Source organism: Loxodonta africana, chromosome 6, assembly GCF_030014295.1.
Source record: "Loxodonta africana isolate mLoxAfr1 chromosome 6, mLoxAfr1.hap2, whole genome shotgun sequence".
In the NCBI taxonomy this organism is placed as follows: Eukaryota; Metazoa; Chordata; class Mammalia; order Proboscidea; family Elephantidae; genus Loxodonta; species Loxodonta africana.
This window is the reverse complement of record NC_087347.1, coordinates 87,319,996-87,340,970: the sequence shown is the minus strand read 5'-3', so window position 1 is coordinate 87,340,970 and position 20,975 is coordinate 87,319,996. Positions and strand designations below refer to the sequence as shown.

Here is a 20,975-nt window from a genome sequence, read left to right as displayed (position 1 = left end):
GACATATTACATACTTTAGCCCCCTGTGAGAAATTCACAATGCACGTTAACATATTAAAGGCTCTAAGACGTCCTGCATAAAGAAACATGCTTTTTTTTTTAAATTTTATTTATTTTGTTGTTGTTGAGAATATACACAGCAAAACATACACCAACTGAACAGTTTCTACATGTACTATTTAGTGACATTGATTACAATTCTTTGAGTTGTGCAACCATTCTCATCCTCCTTTGCTGAGTTGTTTCTCCCTCATTAACATAAACTCACTGCCCCCTAAGGTTTCCATCTAATCTTCCAAGTTGCTGTTGCCAATTTGATCCCATAGATAGTTCTTAAAAGAGTGTAATGCTCAAGGCAGACATTTTTTCACTAGTTAAGCTAACCCATTGTTTGGTTTTAAAAAGACTTCAGGGGATATTTTTGGCTTAAGTTTTAAAGATGATCTCAGGGCAATAGTTTCAGGGGAACATGCTTGATTTTACTTCAATATTTCAAGCGTATTGGACAATGAAATCTTTTGTTTTCTTTTTCTCATAATACTAAGTCACACAGTTCCTGTAGCAAATGTGGACAGTTTGTTTTCATGTCTAGTTATAATGTGCTTTCCCCAGAATGGAATTAACCAGAAGTTGTTCACCTTCATGCAAATCAAGGTTGTCCATACAGTTTACTGATTGATACATGCATTTATAGACGGAGTCCATACTGAGGGAGGGCAGAAGACAAGACCAAGAAAAAATGTGAAGGCACGAAACAGAAAGAAAGGGGAAAGAGAGGAGGGAATTTTCAGTAAACTAATAAAAAAAAAAAAAAAATTTTTTTTTTTTTACACCTTACCCTGGTGGCTGAAATTGCCAATTGAGATTCAATCCTTAGAGGTTGGCTTCAGTTAAAAAGCTAGGCCATCGCTGAGATGAAACTCACTAAGCAGATCAGACATCAACACGCTAAGCATTATCAGTCCAGCCATGTTCACCCAGCGTGACAGCTGAGACCATGAAAGGGAACATTTGGAAAAGAATCATCTAGGTGGCCTGTAAAAAAATGCAGATTCCCGGTTCTCAGGCTCAGAGATTCTGGATCATTAGGTCTGGGGTGGGGTTCAGGAACATGCATTATAACTATATTCCTGATTACAATGCAGATGGCCCATGAAACAGAAGCTGGAAAACACTGGCTTAAAGGAAAAAAATTTAAAGCACTTCCCAGGGAGGGTGGGTCTGAGGTAGCCCTTGGTTACTAGAAGACAGTAAAATGTCAGGAGGAGAGTCCTGGGAAGAGAAAAGGGTCAATCTTGGGAATGGGCTACTGAGTTCTCACCCCCTGCCATGGGGGAAGATTTGACATTAAGTCCTAAGTATAAGCCATTTATGGAAACCCTGTTGGCGTAGTGGTTAAGTGCCTCGGCTGTTAACCAAGAGGTCGACAGTTCAAATCCACCAGGAGCTCCTTGGAAACTCTATAGGGCAGTGCTACTCTGTCCTATAGGGTAGCTATGAGTCAGAATCGACTCGACGGCAGTGGGTTTGGTTTTGGGTTTATAAGCCATCTACATGATAAGAAAAGGTCTGGAGGACACTGCAGTTGATCCAATTCCCATTTGCCAAGAGTTGGTCCTGCCCTTTCAATAGGACATAGATTGCCCTACGTGAATACAGGTTTTTGTTTTTGTAGCAACCTGCCTGAATTAGGTACATTAAACAGTTAAACTTAAGGTGAGAGGCTTGATGGTGATTCTGTCCGTGCTGTGAATTACAGAGCCCAGTTTATGTTCATAGATTTCCCTTGGTTTTGGATTCTCTATGTCAATTCTTCTCCTTAGAAGCAAGGATGGCAAGACTATGTCTCACATACTTTGGACATGTTGTCAGGAGGGATCAGTCCCTGGAGAAGGACATCATGCTTGGTAAATTAGAGGATCAGCAGAAAAGAGGAAGACCCTCAATGAGATGGATTGACACAGTGGCTGCAACAATGGACTTAAGCATAGCAACGATTATGAAGATGGCACAGGACCAGGCAGTGTTTTCATTCTGTTGAATATAGGGTCGTGAGTCGATAGCACCTAACAACAACAACACCATGTCAATTCTTAAGGTTAGTCAAAAGTGAACCTCCAATCAAATGTTAGCGATGGTTCCTGTATTCTCCTAACAAGTAAGTTCATTTGTCATTGTAATGGGATTTAGTCCTTTAGTAGTTTTCTGGAGCTCTGTTTCAATGGAGGAACCCAGCCACCTGCCTTCTGTGTGTCTGCACCCAAAATGTGAGCACTGCTAAGAAAAGTCATTCCAATCTAGCATACCATCAATTCATTATCAACCATCCCAAATGATTTCTGGAAATGCTACTAGTTTTCCCTAGTAAGCTTGTTTTCCCAGCAGTCATGATGCCCATTTCACGCCTTTGCTATTGTCTATACCTCCCAGTCCTTCCTCCTCTTCAGAAAGTCACAGCCCCCAGACTAGTTTCTTCTTCATTGTCTCCCATGACCTAATCCATCAACCTTCTTGCACTTGGACTATCAGTTTCCTCTTGCCTCCTATGGAGAAGTTGTTTTTCATCTATAAGAAGCCAGTCTGTCAACTACTGTGGCGATATAATATCTAGGCCATCTTTGAATCCATCTGGAAATGGTCTAGCAGAGAGAAGTTGAAAATGCAGGAAAGCAAAGGCAACTGGTGGCGTATATATGGTCTCAGAGCTGTGATGCCCTGCTTTCGTCCTTTCCTTTCCAGATACTGATCCTGAGAGCAGTAAAAACTCCTTCATGCCCATCTCAGAGACTCAGAGACTTTTTCCACCTGGCACAGGCTCCTATCCTGACCTGGGTCTGAGAACTTATTTATTTTTAGCTTGTTTGCTTCTTCATATGTAATCTCTCTTTCTAAGCTACTGAAAGTACAAAATTGAAGGTTGCGTCTCAGGTACATTTAATTATTCTTGAAAACATCTAATATAAGGAACTAGAATCATATTAACAAATTTCTTTGCATCTTTGGTTGTTTTTATATTATCTCTTCTCTAACTAAATTATGAGCTTCTTGAGGAAAGCAATTGTGTCATATATATCTTTCAATCTCCTATTATTTGATGAAAAATTACTGAAATCTTTTGTGTGTTGTTATAATTTGGTATTGTTTTATCTCCTAAATGACACTTCTGTTTTAATGAACTGAGGTATATCCATGTCAACACTGACGATAATAGGTTATGACTGAGATCTAGCCATTCCTCCTTTTCTATTAATGTGGTTTGTTTTCTTCTCCCAAGGATACAGCTTTGCGGTTGTCCCAGGTGTACTGTTTCTCACCACCTCTTTAAGTGGTTTAAATCTTTTTTAAAAAATGCATTCTTATACTGTCAGAGCAGCTATTGAACTCCAAGCTGCAATATTCCTATTTTTCTCTTGATTTGGTCTTTCACATACTCAGCAAGTAGCTATTGAATGTCTGCTCCCTGCAAAGTGCTGTGCGACTAAATCTCATGTAAAAGGGATGCCACACCAAGTCAGGATCTTTTTATATATACTCTAGGTGCTTACATGCTCCTTGGAAGCCCCAGTCCAAACTTCATGTGATTGCTTGTTGATTGTTTCTACCAGGAATGTGTCAAGAAAGTAGGTACCATGTTCTATCCTGTTCACTGCTATTCTCCAAGCTTGCCTACCAACATTTAAAGGTTATTGGGTATAGGAGAACAAGCTACCAAAAGAAGCTGAGAAATGATAGCCACAATGGAAAGGAAATACTAGTATATGTGGGCTCCAGAAGCCCAAGAAAGAGATACAGTCAATTGTTTTACATGTTGCTGAATCTTTGAGTAAGTTTAGGACTGAGCAATGTGATGGGATCTAGTCCTCTAGTAGTTTTGTGGAGCTCTGTTTCAATGGAGGAACCCGGTCACCTGCCTTCTGTGTGTCTGCACCCAACATGTGTGCACTGCTGAGAAATGTCATTCCAATCTAGCATACCATCAATTCATTATCAACCATCCCAAATGACTTCTGGAAATGCTACTAGTTTTCCCTAGTAAGCCTGTTTTCCCAGCAGTCATGATGCTCATTTCACACCTTTGCTATGGTGCATACCTCCCACTCCTTTCCCCTCTTCAGAAAGTCACTGCCCCCAGACTAGTTTCTTCTTCATTTTCTCCCACGACCTAATCCATCAACCTTCTTGCACTTGGATTATCAGCTCCCTCCTTTCTCCTATGGAGAAACTGTTTTTCATCTATAAGAAGCCAGTCTGTCAACCTATGATTTGGATCCTACTTCCTTCTTTGAGACCACATAAACGCCACCAGTTGCCTTTGTTTTCCTGCATTTTCAACTTCTCTGTGCTAGAACGTTTCCAGATGCATTCAAAGGTGGCCTAGATATTACACCGCCACAGTAGTCAAAATAGCCTGGTACTGGTACAACAACAGATACAGAGACCAATGGAAGAGAATTGAGAATCCAGACATAAATCCATCCACATATGATATTTGACAAAGGCCCAAAGTCTGTTAAATGGGGAAACGACAGTCTCTAACAAATGATGCTGGCATAACTGGCTAGCCATCTGCAAAAAAAAAAAGAAAGAAACAAGACCCATACCTCACACCATGCACAAAAACTAACACAAAATGGATCAAAGACCTAAATCTAAAACGATAAAGATCACGGAAGAAAAAATAGGGACAATGCTAGGAGCCCTAATACATGGCATAAACAGTATACAAAACATTACTAACAATGCACAAACACCAGAAGAGAAACTAGATAACTGGGAGCTCCTACAAATCAAACACCTATGCCCATCCAAAGGTTTCACCTACAGACTGGGAAAAAGTTTTTGGCTATGACAAATCTGATCAGCATCTGAGCTCTGAAATCTCTGTGATACTGCAAAAAATCAACAACAAAAAGACAACCCAATTAAAAAAATGGGCAAAGGATATGAACAAGCACTTCACCAAAGAAGACATTCGGGCGGTAACAGATACATGAGGAAATGCTCACAATCATTAACCATTAAAAACACCCAAACCCATTGCCGTCGAGCATTAATCCAAAAAAACACAAAACAACAAATGTTGGAGAGGCTGTGGAGAGACTGGAACACTTACACATTGCTGGTGGGAATGTAAAATGGTACAACCACTTTGGAAAATGATTTGGTGCTTCTTTAAAAAGCGAGAAATAGAACTACTATTTCCTGGTGCCGTCGAGTCGATTCTGACTTATAGCGACCCTATAGGACAGAGTAGAACTGCCCCATAGAGTTTCCAAGGGGCATCTGGTGGATTCGAGCTGCCGACCCTTTGGTTAGCAGCAGTAGTACTTAACCACTACGCCACCAGGGTTTCCAGAACCACCATACGATCCAGCAATTCCACTCCTTGGAATATATCTGAGAGAAATAAAAGCCCTCACACGAACAGATATATGCACACCCATGTTCACTGCAGCACGGTTTACAATAGCAAAAAGACGGAAGCAACCAAGGTGCCCATCAATGGATGAATGGATAAATAAATTATGATATATTCACACAATGGAATATTATGCAATGATTAAGAACTACGATGAATCCATGAAACATCTCATAACATGGAGGAACCTGGAAGGCATTATGCTGAGGAAATTAGTTGCAAAAGGACAAATATTGTATGAGACCACTATTATAAGAACTCAAAAAAAGTTTAAACACAGAAGAAAATATTCTTTGATGGTTATGAGAGTGGGGAGGGAGGGAGAGGGGTACTCACTAATTAGATAGTAGACAAGAACTATTTTAGGTAAAGGTAAAGACAACACACAATACAGGGGAAGTCGGCACAGCTGGACTAAATCAAAAGCTAAAAAGTTTCCTGAATACAACCAAACACTTCGAAGGCCAGAGTAGCAGGGACGGGGGTCTGGGGACCATGGTTTCAGGGGACATCTAGGTTAATTGGCATAACAAAATGTATTAAGAAAACGTTCTGCATCCCACTTTGGTGAGCGGCGTCTGGAGTCTTAAACACTAGCAAGCAGCCAACTAAGATGCATCAATTGGTCTCAAAGCACCTGGAGCAAAGGAGAAGGAAGAACACCGAAGGCACAAGGTAAATATGAGCCCAGGAGACAGGGCCACATAAACCAGAGACTACATCAGCCTGAGACCAGAAGAACTGGATGGTGCTTGGCTACCACCGATGACTGCCCTGACAGGGAACACAACAGAGAATCCCTGACAGAGGAGGAGAACAGTGGGATGCAGACCTCAAATTCATGTTAAAAGACCAGACTTAATGGTCTGACTGCGACTGGAGGTACCCCGAAGGTCATGGTCCCTGGGGCCTCTGTTAGGCCAAGACTGGAACCGTTCCCAAAGCCAACTCTTCAGACAAAGATTAGACTGGACTATAAGACAGAAAAAGATACTGGTGAGGAGTGAGCTTCTTGGCTCAAGTAGGCACATGAGACTATGCAGGCAGCTCCTGTCTAGAGGTGAGATGAGAAGGCAGAGGGGGATAGCAGAGGGCTGAATGGACATGGGGAACACAGGGTGGAGAGGAGGAGTGTGCTGTCTCATTACAGGGAGAGCAGCTAGGAGTACATAGCAAGGTGTGTAGAAGTTTTTGTATGAGAGACTTACTTGATTTATAAACTTTCGCTTAAAGCACAATTAAAAAAAAAAAAACAATGGTGGCCTAGAATAGTTCATTTTCAAAAAATAAAAACCAAAAATACTCCTAGTACAGTGGTCTGGGGTGTAGGGATAATTTGCATTTCTAACAAGTTCTCAGGGAATGCTAATGCTGCTGAAAGGGAGACTATGCTTTGGGAACCACTGAGATACAGGATGGAGAGGGTCAGACAGGACAGGGTCCCCATTCCAGGAGGGTAGATTTGCCCTAGGTAAGAGGAGGAACACCTAGAGGAGGAAGAAAGGACAGGTGCAGACCCAGGTAGGCTTGAAGGTTTGGGAGCAGGAAGTTGTCAAAACTTCCCCTCTGATGGACCCTATTTTCTCTGAGGTAGGAATTGAGGTCATCTGAGGACAATCGGGGAGGGGAACGGAGAGCAGGTTTAGAAGTTAGAGAAGAACAGAGGAAGTTTGGTATGGTCATTGCGAGGAGTGAAAGAGGAGTAAGACAAGAGAGAAATAATAGCACTGCTGATCAATGTTAAGGCTCAGGTGAGGTTGGCAAGTATACATTTACATTAGTATCAATTTATTCTGTTATGTCACTCAAGTTACAGATAAAAATTACATCAACTGAATAAGACTTGAGGGCAATAAGATCATTCCAGAGGTTAGTAGCCTAAAAATATCTCAAACTAAGTAAGCTTGACTCTCCAGCCTTGGTTGGCGTAAGTCACTCAACAAGAAGAGACCTAGCATGGCCCAGAACGGCCTGTGAACAAATCCAGAGAGAGTCCTATACATCATTCTTAGTGTCGAAGATCTACAGAGACAGGTGTTTTATCACATTCCTCACTCCTAGTGTGTTTGTGTATGTGTTTACTAGTACTAAATTTAACATTCTGCGCATTAACAACCAACTTTTTTAGAAAGGCAGCAAAATTTTCACATCAAGATACTAAACATTTTCCAAAAAAGAAAGATGAGATATAGATGTATGAACCTTTCCTTCATTCCATTAACTCCTCTCTGTCCTATCCACTTGTCAATCCCATGAAAAGAGTATCAGCTTGTGCAGATTTTAGTCTCTGACATACCACTTTGAGTTATGTTGGCTACCAGGAACCAGAAGTAACAAGAAGGAAGAAAACTGAAACTGTAATTTAGCACTGCACAAATAAACATGCTCTCTGCTGGTTGTGGTAAAGGTCATGACAGCTGGTATCTGGCAGGCTGTCAAGGGGAGGAAGTCTCTGAGCTGTAGGAAGCTGAATAGAGTCTGGGAGCAAAAAGCCCCGAGCACCACTAAACCAAGCCTCTACCAGGGAAACCATAATTGGCTTAAATTGACAGAGGATAGTGACAGGGCTCCTCTCAGAACCTCAAAGCACACTGTCATTAAAAAAAAAAAAAAGTATTAGGGCCATGTAAATACATGTTAATTTTATTGGTATTTGTTCATTTACTAATTTTTAATAGTGACAGCTATTGGACATGGAAGTGGAAAGAGAAGATGGTACAAATAATCTGGTTCAGGAATCCAAGGACTGTAGAGATTACATGCATACATACATACATAGTACGTAATTTCAGATTCACGTTGAAGGCTGCTGATTGGATAGTTATTACATAATGAAATACTTTCATGCTGGTTGGTGAATAGTCTCTGTCCTGAGCTCCTTGAGTGCTCCCTGCTGCCCTAATGTCCCCTGCAGCACTGCCCTTGTCCTCATATTCCAGCAACTACGGGGTTAATGCCAGCTGTGCTTTCCCAGAACCCCCGCCCCCCAAAGACCAACACCAGGATTGGTCAGTACCTCTGACCATATTGGTTGTTAAATGTTTTAATATCACCCCAGTATATATTTTTTAGTATATAGATGTATATTACATAGGATTACCTGCAAATTATGAATTGTTTGTTCAAGGCCTACCTGCATCAGGAGTGCATGGAGCACTTGTCACACACACACATGAGACCCACTGCATCTCTGGGAGAGAGGACAGAATATGGACTATTTACTATCTGCCCAGGTGATTCTAAAACATCACGTCAAGTGTAGTGTGCATCTTCTGGCAAAGAGTAAACCTCTCTGTCTTGTCTTCCATCTAGATGCCAAGCTCTTTGAATGGAGGGTCCTAAAACCTTAAACTCTTGGTGTTCACCACAGTGTTTAGTTTAGTATATGCTGACAGATTGACAATAAAAGGGAGAGATGGCTGATTCAGAAGTGAAATGATAAGCTAGGCTTGATGGTGATGGTGATGAAGATGATAATGACGATGATGATGACTAATACTTGCTGAATGCCTACCATGGGCCAAACACTCTAAGTGCCTTACGTGCATTATCTATTTGAATCTTCCCAATAACTCTAATAAGTACTGTTATTATCCTCATTTTATGGATGAAGTAACTGAGACTCAGAGAGGTAGAGGTACCCTCTGAAGATCTCTCATCATTGGGAGAAAGCAGGACTCCTATCCAGGTCTGTCTGATTTCAAAGCCTGTACTCTTTCTTAACCACTAAGCCATACTGACTCTTAGATTAAAAAATAATTCTACCAAAAAAAAATTCTACAGATAATTTACAAATCAGATTCTTGAGAGTTGCCCTCTTCAATTTGTTTTTGTTTCAAATTTATTTGTTGCATTTTATGTAGATATGGAGAGGTGGGTATGGAAGATGAGATGACTGAAAAAGCTGTACTCTCTGACTCGCAGGAACCAAGGTGAAAGAAATTAAATACAGAAGTATGAGATTAGGCCCAGGATAAGTAAAGCACTAAGGAAGAAGAAGAATAAAGTAGGAGGACTCACACTAGCTGACCTCTGAACCTAGTATACAGCTAAGGTAGTCAAAACAGCCTGGCACTTGTACAACGACAGACACATTGACCAATGGAACAGAATTGAGAGCCCAGATGTAAATTCATTCACCTACAGTCAGCTGATCTTCAACAAAGGCCCAAAGTTCAACAAATGAGGAAAAGACAGTCTTTTTAACAAATGATGCTGGCAAAACTGGATGCCCATCTGCAGAAAAATGAAACAGGACCCATACTTCACACCATACATAAAAACTAATTCAAAATGGATCAAAGACCTAAATGTAAAACCAAAAAACCTAAATTAGATTATAGAAGAAAAAATAGGGTCAAAGCTAGAGGCCCCGATACACAGCATAAACAGGATACAAGCCATGACTAATATTACACAAACATCAGAAGGTAAGCTAGATAACTAGGATCTTCTAAAAATTAAACACTTACATTCATCAAAAGACTTCACCAAAAGAGTAAAAAGACCCCACAGGCTGGGAAAAAATTGTGGCTATGACAAATCTGACAAAAGTCTAATCTCTAAAATCCACAGGAAAATCTAACACCTCTACAACAAAAAGACAAATAATCCAACTAAAAAATGGGCAAAGGATATGAACAGACACTTCACCAAAGAAGACATTCACGTGGCTAACAGACATGTGAGGAAATGCTTGAGATCACTAGCCATTAGAGAAATGTAAATCAAAACTAAAACAAGATACCATCTGTCATGGATTGAATTGTATTCACCCAAAATATCTGTCAGTTTGGCTAGGTCATGTTCCCAGTATTGTATGATTGTCTACCATTTTGTCATCTGATGTGATTTCCCTATGTGTTGTAAATCCTATCACTATGGTGTGATGAGATGGTTTAGTGGCAGTTATGTTGATGAGATCTACAAGATTAGATAGTGTCTTAAGCCAGTCTCTTTTGAGATATAAAAGTGGGAAGCAAGAAAGAGACAGAGGGACCTCATGCCACCAAGAAAGAAGCACAGGAACATAGAGTATCTTTTGGATCCAGGGTCCAGCACAGAGAAGCTCCTAGTCCAGGGGAAGATTGACGAGAAGGACCTTCCTCCAGAGCCGACAGAGAAAGAAAGCCTTCCCCTGGAGCTGATGCCCTGAATTTGGACTTCTAGCCTACTAGACTGTGAGAAAATAAATTTCTCTTTGTTAAATGCATCCACCTGTGGTATTTCTATTATAGAAGCACTAGATGACTAAGACACCATCTCACCCCTACCCAACATTACTGGCATAAATCAAAAAAACAGAAAATAACAAATGTTGGGGAGGCTGCAGGGAGATTGGAACTCTTATGCACTGCTGGTGGGAATGCAAAATGGTACAAATATTTTGGAAAACTATATGATGCTTCCTTAAAAAGCTAGAAATAGAAATGCCATATGATCCAGCAATTCCACTCCTAGGAATGTATCCTAGAGAAAACAGCCGTCACACGAATAGATATATGCACATCCATGTTCACTGTAGAATTATTCACAACAGCAAAAAGATGGAAACAACCTAAGTGGCCATCAACAGATGACTGGATTAACAAACTATGGTGCATACGCACAATGGAGTATTACGCAACCATAAAGAACAATGATGAATCTGAGAAACATCTCACAATGTGGATAAATCTGGAGGGCATTATGCGGACTGAAATAAGTCAATCACAAAAGGACAAATACAGTATGAGACGGCTATTATAAAAACTCATGAAAAGGTTTACACAAAAAGAAACAATCTTTGATGGTTATGAGAGGGGGAAGGGTGGGGAGGGAAAAACACTAAGTAGACAATAGATAAGTGGTAACTTTGGTGACAGGTAAGACAGTATACAATACTTGGGAAGCCAGCATTACTTGATCAAGGCAAGGTCCTGGAAGCTTCAAAGACACATCCAAACTCCTTGAGGGATGGAATTACTGGGCTGAGGGCTGGAGACCATGGTCTCGGAGGACATCTAACTCAATTGGCATACCATAGTTTATAAAGAAGATGCTGTACATTCTACCTTGGTGAGTAGCGTCTGGGGTCTTAAAAGCTTGTGAGTAGCCATCTAAGATACTCTATTGGTCCTACCCTGTCTGGAGCAAGGAAGAATGAAGAAAACCAAAGACACAAGGGAAAGATTAGTCCAAAGGACTAATGGACTACAACTACCACAGCCTCCACCAGACTGAGTCCAGCACAACTAGATGGTGCTTGCCTACTACCACCGACTGCTCTGACAGGAATCACAGACAGAGCTGGAGAAAAATATAGAGCAAAATTCTAACTCACAAAGTGACTGAACTTACTGGTCTGAGAGAGACTGAAGACACTCCTTGAGTATGGCCCCTGGACACCCTTTTAACTCAGTGCTGAAGTCACTCCTGAGGTTCACCCTTCAGCCAAAGTTTAGACAGGCTCATAAAACTAGACTAAATGGGCACACCAACCCAGGGGCAAGGACAAGAAGGCAGGAGAGGTCAGGAAAGCTAGTAGTGGGGAACCCAAGGTCCAGAAGGGGAGTGTGTTGGCATGGCATGGGGTTGGCAACCAATGTCACAAAATAACGTGTATTAATAGTTTAATGAGAAACTAATTTGCTCTGTAAACCTTCATCTAAAGCACAATTAAGAAAAAAGTGATTATGAGCTATGGCAACTCAAATCCACCAGCTGCTCTTTGGAAACCCCATGGGGCAGTTCTACTCTGTCCTATGGGGCCACTATGAGTAGGAATTGACTCAATGGCAAGGGATTTGGGTTTGGTTTTTGTATGTATGTCCCAATACTTAGTGGCCAAACCTTTTAACTAAATAAAAATAAAAACAAAAAGTCAAGATTAAAATAAAAGCACTAAATGGAAAAAAAAAAATTAAAGCTGACCCTGGACTAGAAAATTGAGCCAATAAAAGAAAAAGATTTGAGGGTATATGTAGAAAACGAGTAATAAAGAAAGAGAATCAAGATGACAACCCACTGTGGAGAAATAATCAGGGCAACTATGATTTTGGAAAGATCATGAAGGGGTCAGCTGATGCCTAGACTTGTCAATGAACAAGAGAAACAGTCTGGGGGTGGAGAGTTAAGCCAGCTCATAAGAGAAAGAGGTTGAAAGGATAACTGGATTTTATATATGCATTCAGGTTTGTTTTGAAGTAACCTGCTGGGAAGCTGGGATTAATGAGATCACAGAGTATTATAATTTGATTCCAGTTAAATCATCCTTATGCACTGAGCTTAAGAATGGCTAATTAACATCTTTTGAACCTAACGAAAAAAGGAATATACACTAGAATTGTCTTTCCAAGGCAAAAACAAACACAAAAACAAAATCTGTATTAATGGAGTCAGAGCGCTTATTCAGACTTCAATATATCAATCCTGGGGCTTTTCTTTAGCTACAGGTAACTTCCTCATCATCCTTGATTTCATTCAAGACATATGGAGAAGATTAACTTTATTCTTACTGGGATCTGGGCAGAATCCCCACATCTCATCTTGTTCATAGTGGCTTGTGGTGGCACACCACAGCAAACCATCGGCCCGACCTTCCCGAGTGCACTCATGATGCCATCGCCGGTTATACTGGAATGGAAACATACATGGCATCCCGTGGGCATTCCCTTTAATTGTATACATATCTAGGAGAAAGAAAAGCACCAACTCCAGTAAGTATTATGGTAGCTTCATCTCTGGAAACTGCTGAATAGTTTAATGCATTTTTAAAAGTTTTATAGAAGATACCTCATTTCAACAAATTCTATATGTACAGTTCAGTGACATTGTTTTCATTCTTCAAGTTGTGTAACTGTTCTTATTATCCTTTTCCAAATTATTCCACCGCCGTTAATGTAAAGTCACTGCCTCTAAGCTTCTCATCTAACCTTTGGAGATGCTGTCGTCAATTTGATCCCACAGAGATAAATCATTAAGAGAACACAAAGCTCAAGGTAGACATTTTTATTGACTGAAAACCTACTATGAACAAGGCTTTTATTATTCCAAGGTGAACCCTCTGCCACCTCACTGTTTACTGTACATAAGTGGTAGGTGGAATGCTGGGTTCAAAGGAAGTGCTGATAAATGTTTATATATTTATCTATTTGCACCCTTTTTTACAGTAGTATATGTATTTGTGAATGGTAGAAAAGGAATATTTCATGGTGTGTCCTGAAATCCTGTTGTTTCTAAGCAGCTACATCGCTGAACACCGGGGTGGTGATATGGCAATTGTGGGAAACTGCCTCTGCCAGAAAATGGCAGGAGTTTCCTTAGCTGGCCCTTTCGCACAGGACCTATTTATTTGAGAGTGGTCCTGATCCCGCTCACCACAGAAAGCCCCAGGTAAGTCAAGGGAATTTTTGTTCTTGCTCAAGGTCAAAGATGATCGATTATTATAATACTCTGAGAAAGTAGTTGAAGGTCATCTCTGCATCATCATTGCTCTTCTAGGCTACTGTTCTACTCCCCATCTAGGCTCTGTTCTACACACTGCACCTTGAGTGATTCCTTAAAAATGGATATTTTATCATGTCACTTTCCCATTTCATGAGTACTTTGATTTAAATTATTTGTTTACCTTTATGCAGATATTCACAAATGCCTCCACCACCTGATGTAAAGGAAATCCACTTATGAAGATATTTCCATGAGGCCACAATGGTGTTGTTGTGCTTCACCTGGACCATGTACTGGAGTGGGCCCATGATCATCTTCCTGTTGCAGCGCCACCTCAAGGAGATGTGGGTAGAATCACACTCATATATGTTCAATGGCTGCTCTGGGTTAGATAAGTTCAAACCTAGGCAACCACTACCTCCTATATTAAAGAGGCGCTGCTTTGAAACCCATTTCCACAGCATATTCTTGTTTGGTTGTTTGCAGTTCTCCAGGGTAAGTCCAGATTTGCCTGCTTGAATGCATGTCTTCAGACTCTCACTTTGGATAACAAAAATGCCTTTATCTAAAATAGAAACATAAAAGATATAATATTAAATTTTCATATATAATTAAGTAATGTCATGAGACACCTAAGTTGTGATATCTCACAGCTTCCAGTCATCTCAGACAGCTCTAGAGTTGATAGACAGGGTCCACCTGAAGGGCTTTGTTTGCAAAAACCAAGGAGTGTCTTGGGAAGGATAAATGTACTTATTGCAGCTGATCTAAGGTCATCACGGCCACACGCACAAGGGTAGCCTGTTATTTCACTCAGGTATGGTTCTGATAAAGAAGGAATTCACCACAACTGGACAGAGGGTAGGGTTTAGTAATAATACTCAGGGTAGAAGGGAGGGGTCCTGGGTACCAGAGGTGTGTTGACATTCTGGTTTATTTCAGACAAGTGCCTAAAGTTAGGAATACGTTGGCTCAATCAAGAATTACTGAAAGAAAAATATCATCAAAGTTCCTGTAGGAAACCAAAAGGGTGTAATGGAGTGCTGCTTTGTGTACTGATACAAGATGCGATTCTGGTAAGGAAAAAACATAAAAAAGGAGGTGTTCTTCACATTTGTGAAGTAGAAAGGGGTGGACATTTTGCTGTGGGGATGGACTCTTAGCCGGAGCAGCTGTGTTGGGTGGACCTGGCAGCAGCAGGTGAATGCCCAGAACTCTGGCAGGCCCTGCACCTAGATATGTGAGAAGAGCTACAGCATACTAATGGCACAAAAGACACAGAGGTCATGTGCAAATATGGAGAAACAGGACACTTTAACACATTGTGACATACACCTGAGCCGCTACCTCCAGGAGCCAGAGGAGCGGATTTAAGTGAGATTACCGCGGTAAAGTTGGTAGGGCCTAGCCAAGGAACATGTGTTAACCAACGGCCCCCTTCTTGAGTTTACCTCAAGTTGCCAGGTTGGAAGCCACTTATTATACAGTTACGACTTTGTTCTCTGATAGGCTTTTTCAAGGCAGAAATTATGTCTAGTTTCTTTTGTCTAAGCAAAGAGTGTGCACATCACAGAAGTTCAGTAAATGCTTGATGTTGATTTAACACTATGTCGGCAGCTACCGCTGAGGTCTATGGTTGCCGACTTACCTCAGCTCAGAACGTCTGGTCAGGTCAACGGGCCCTACTTCTTAGTACTCTTTCATCCTCTCATCAGCTAAGCTCCCCTCATACATTTTACTTCCTGTCTAATCTTCAAGTCAGATTTAAAAATCTGAAGGGATATTATCAGGTTTTCTTCATATGGCTGGGGTTTAGGGTGGGTCATGTGATAGTGGCACAGCAGGAATACACAGAGACCTTCCTGAGATTTGGAATAGGGCTGAATGGAACACCTCACACACCAGTGCATGGGAACAACACTTCATTTTGATAAAAGTTCTTTAGGTTTCCCCGAAGTTAATCAGGCTGAGGGAAACTGATTTACAGTAACCAAAATCACTTAAGACTCTGTTAAAAAAGATTGTCAATGTATTAATGAAAGCTATACCTCATTTAATAATTGATAAACTTACTTATAGCTATGTATTTGAGGAGTTGAATTAGTTGTCAGGAAACTGCTTTGATCACCATACATCAGACAAAAAGAAAAGGGAGTGTGGGAGGAAGGGAATGAATGGTTTTAGGGAGACTTCATTTAGATCAGGAAATTTGTTTTCCTAATGAAGGCCATGTCTCTATGGTTATTAGTAATAGTCATTCAAAATCAAATCCACCTCTTGCCGATGCTATGTGGGCTCTGATTAATTAACCTTCTCTCTAACTCTCCTTTTCACCTTTTCATGCCTGGGTAGAATGTTAACCTTAATTTCTGGTGTAACCTACTAATTACTTTCCAGCTAGCCCACAGCTCCATTAATTTTTCATTGAAGGATAATTATTTTACCACAATAGTTCTTTAGTTTAGCTTCTACCTTATATATATATATATATATATATATATATATGTTGAAATACAGCCAGCTCTGCAACTTACTGACTGTACTGCAGACCTTTGGGCTCAGTTTATACATCTAAGGCAGGCAAGTAGACTATCTGGCTAGTGGTTAGGAGCTTTGGAATTGGGCAGTCCCAATCGCCGAGATTGGTTATGTAGCTTTGAGCAAATTGCTTGATCTCTGTGAGTATGAACTGGGGATATGCGTGGTACTAACCTCATAAGAATGTTAAGAGTTTTACATTACATAACCATATGAAGTACATAGCGTAATACTTCAGCATGGCCCTCAAGTTGGTCTGACTCAGGAGGTCCCACGTGTGTCAGAGTAGAACTGTGCCCCACAGGGTTTTCAATGGCTGATTTTTTGGGAAGTAGATGGCCAGGGCTTTCTTCTGAGGTGTCTCTGGGTGGAATTGAACCTTCAACTTTTAATTAGCTGCCGAGCACGTTAACTATTTGCATCACGCACGGATTCCTCGGTATGGGGAGACCTCAGTAAATATGAGTTGTTGTTATTATTATCTCTCTGATTCATGATTTGTAGATCCTGCTCCAGATCTCTTTGAACTCCTATAGGGTGCTAATCTAAGCATTCTCCAAAGACTTCTTTTCTTCCATCGTTGGCACTAATGATCATTTTTACTTTAGCTTCTGCAACACACAGTGGTTGCAGACTGTTTAGTTGTAAACAATCCTGAAACACCATGCTATCACCTTTTTGGGGGAGGAAAAATACTCTCTAACAACCATATAACAAAATGTTTGTCTCATTTGTTCAAATACATGTGCAATTATGAATTAAGAGACTTATCTTCCATATGATTGGCTTGTAAAGTCCCTACTGCTACTTTTTTATAGGAAAGATAAAAATATGTGATGTTGACAAGCAGTATACGGTGGGTGGATGGGTGGTCTGTGAGTAAGTGGACATGGAAATTATATACCACAAAAATTTGGGGTGAATGAATAATATTTTTAAAATTTCCAACTTATTCAGTCTTAAGAGAAAACGAGATAGAATCGGGACTTCTATAGTTGAACCAGTGGTCCTAAAAATACCTTTCCAAAGCAGAAGACATTAAACTTAAACTTAATCCCATGTTGTTTGATTCTGGAGCACTGGGTTTTATGGGTTTATTACATTTCCACGTCAGCTGCCTTTAGAATGCAGCTTTGGAAAAGTTCCTATAAACAGGTAGCTATGGCTTTTTTTTTTTTTATGGCTTACCTATAACAATAAACATTCTACCTCCAAAAAAATATTATGTTATATTAAGTTAAAAAATGACCCAAGCCCATTTTCCCTATTACGTTATAATGGCACCACTAATTTGCATAAATTCACTGAAGAGAAAACAATTGCTTTCAAAGAGTACCAGGATAATTCACAGAGGTATCACTATTCAGACTGTTATCTGGGTTACCTGTAACAAAATGTGATGTGAAAATAAGCCACCAACCCGTAGTGTCTGAAGTCGCCAGATTTCAAAAAGGGGGCAAATCAAATGTGGGAGGAATCAAGATTGATTATATATGTCAAGGACATCAGTTCTGCTTGAACACTGATTAAGTGATTAATGAAGTACTGCCAGAATTACTAAATCTCTTTGCAAGGAAATGTTATTACACTTCCCTTCACAATTATAAGTTTGGGAGGAGGAAAAGGGTTGATTTACTATAAGTAACTTATAAACTAATTTCCTTTTTTTTTTTTTCAGATAAAATCCACGGGAGGCTGGGGTCATATTTCCTAGTTCTGAGTTCTTCTTAGGAGGAGTTCCTGTCGGGCTCACCCTTCACCCCTACAGGATAACATGTACTTTTCTAAGGAGTAGGAGAAGAATGTTTTCTTGGTCAACTGTTGAACTAAAGCGTAGGGTAGTCCTTTCACGATTGCATGTGGAATGTTACTTTCTTTATTCATTCATTCGCTCATTCAACAATCATTCTTTGGGGCCAGCTCTGTGCTAGGTACTGTGCAAGGGTACTGGAGACAGAGAGAAATTATTTACCTAAATATCTGGCCCCAGAAACTAGATCTATTAGTCCTGGAATCATGGGAATTCACCTAGCTAACAAAAATAAGGAAGCGCCATCTGTTCCAAAGAAAACATTATAATTGCACTTAAAACGTGGCTTTAAAAAAAGCCATGAAAAACGAGAAAAAGAAAATAGACCCAAATTTAACACAGTTGACTGGATCCTCAATTGATGTTATGTGTGAAGTGGACCCGACCCCTCAGTGTCATCAGACTTTCTGAGGTGGGGTGTAGGGCACGTGTGCACACACCTATTTGTCCATTCTCCAGGGATGAGTCAGCAGAGCAGCACTGGAAAGAAATATGGGGGAGGCAGAGGAGACTGACTTTACCCATAAACTCAAGCATCAACTTCAGAACTGGAAGGGACCTTAAAGATTATTTCATCGAACCATTCATTTGCATTTCTTCCAAACCCATTTTGTCTTAGGACAGAAATTTTATATCCATAGTCTCAGTGAAGGCCATATTAGGTCTTGGCCTAGATTTACTTACAGAAATTTATTTAAGAATCCCTGGTGGCACAGTGGAGCCCTGGGGGCCCAGGGGTTGAGAGCTAGGGCTGCTAACCAAAAGGTTGGCAGTTGGAATCTACCAGCCCCTCTCTGGAAACCCTACGGGGCGGTTCTACTCTGTCCTACAGAGTTGCTATGAGTCGGAATCAATCTGACAGCAATGGGTTTGGTGTCTTTTTTTTTTTTTTGTGGCACAACAGTGAAGCTCTCGGCTGCTAACCAAAAGCTGGCGATTTGAACTCACAGCAGCGTCATGACAAAAACTTGGGGATCCGCTCTTGTAAAGATCACAGCCTAGAAAACCCTATGGAGCAGATCTTCTCTGCCGCACGAGTCGCTACAAGTTGGAATCCACTCATAGCGGACCTAACAACAACACCAACATGGCACCTGTTAGGAATACTATGAATACAAGTATGCACATGTCATGGTACTTGCCCTCAAGGAGCTTTCTTCCTGGAGTCAATGAAATGTATGGAAAAAAAACTACAACATAATGTCAATAATATTTTGACATAAAAGGTATAATTACAATGGAAGGGAAAAGGTCATTTTGGCACTGAGGATCAGAGAAATCAACCTCTCTCATGCACGCTCTCACTCTTTCATTTTTAGTCAACAAACATGTATTAGGGACCTGATATTTATCCTGCATGCTTGTCCTCATGACAAAAGATCAGAACAGTGGAGGAGGACATCTCAGTCTATAGATGGAGAGACAAACTGTCAGGTAAGGTGGCATCCTAGACAGAGAAAATGTTACCAAAGCTCAAAGGGATAAAATAATAAGTTCTGGGTGACAAGAGCCCAGCTATATAAGAGACTTTGGTGGTGGTGGAATACGAAGTTGGAAAGAGGTGGTTTGGGGTCATTTTATAGAGGAACTTGAATTTCATCCAAAAAATTTGTATATTATTCTTCAGGTGTGTCTTAGTTTCTTAGTGCAGCTAAAACAGAAATGCCAAAAATGAGTGGCTTTAACAAACAGAAATTTGTTTTCTCACAGTTTGTTGCTATTGTTAGGTGCCATCAAGTCGGTTCCAACTAATAGTGACCCTATACACAACAGAAGGAAATACTGCCTGATTCTTTCAGTCACCCTCACAACCGTTTCTGTATTTGAGACCATTGTTGTAGCCACTATGTCAATCCATCTTGCCAAGGTTCCTCCTCTTTTTTGCTGACCTTCTACTTTACCAAGCATGATATTCTTCTCCAGGAACAGATTTCTCCTGATAACATGTCCAAAGTATGTGAGACGAAGTCTAGCCATCTTCCCTTTCAGGGAATACTGTAGCTGTATTTCTTCCAAGACAAATTTATTCATTCTCCTGGCAGTCTTTGTTATAGTCAGTATTCTTTGCCAACACCACCGTTCAAAAGCATCAATTCTTCTTTGGTCTTCTTTATTCACTGTCCCACTTTCGCATACATATGAGGTGATTGAAAATATCATGACTTGGGGTCAGGTGCAACTTAGTCCTCAAAGTGACACCTTTGCTTTTTAACACTTTAAAAAGGCCTCTTGCTGCAGATTTGCCCAATGTAATGAGTTGTTTGATTTCTTGACTGCTGCTTCCGTAGGTGTTGATTGTGGAGCCGAGTCAAATGAAATTCTGGACAACTTCAATGTCTTTTCCATTTATCATGATGTTGCTTATTGGTCCAGTTGTAAGGATTTTTCTTTATGTTGAAGTGTAATCCATACAGAAGGCTGTAGTCTTTGATCTTCTCAATAAGTGCTTCAAGTCCTCTTCACTTTCAGCAAGCAAGATTGTGTGATCTGCATAATGTTGGTTGTTAATGAGTCTTCCTCCAATCCTTTTGCCCCATTCTTCTTCACACAGTTCAGCTTCTCAGATTATTTGTTCATCATACAGACTGAATAACTATGATGAAAGGATACAACCCTGATGCACACCTTTCCTGACCCTAAAGCATACAGTATCCCCTTGACCTGTTCAAAAGACTGCCTCTTGGTCTATGTACAGGTTCTTCATGAGCATAATTCTCATTCTTTGAAATGTTATCTATAATTTGTTATGATCCACACAGTCGAATGCCTTTGCATAGTCAA

General features: G+C 40.5%; 1 protein-coding gene across 1 annotated transcript in view; it reads right to left on the bottom strand.

Annotated features, from left to right (window-relative positions):
• Nucleotides 1–20,975, bottom strand: part of PLA2R1 (phospholipase A2 receptor 1) — a 126,492-nt gene that overhangs the window by 87,789 nt on the left and 17,728 nt on the right. The window contains exons 3-4 of the mRNA XM_064287449.1: nucleotides 14,028–14,411; nucleotides 12,916–13,089 (exon numbers count right to left, since the gene is read on the bottom strand). Of these exons, the coding sequence (XP_064143519.1) occupies nucleotides 12,916–13,089; nucleotides 14,028–14,411 (558 nt within the window). The remainder of the gene's footprint in view (nucleotides 1–12,915; nucleotides 13,090–14,027; nucleotides 14,412–20,975) is intronic.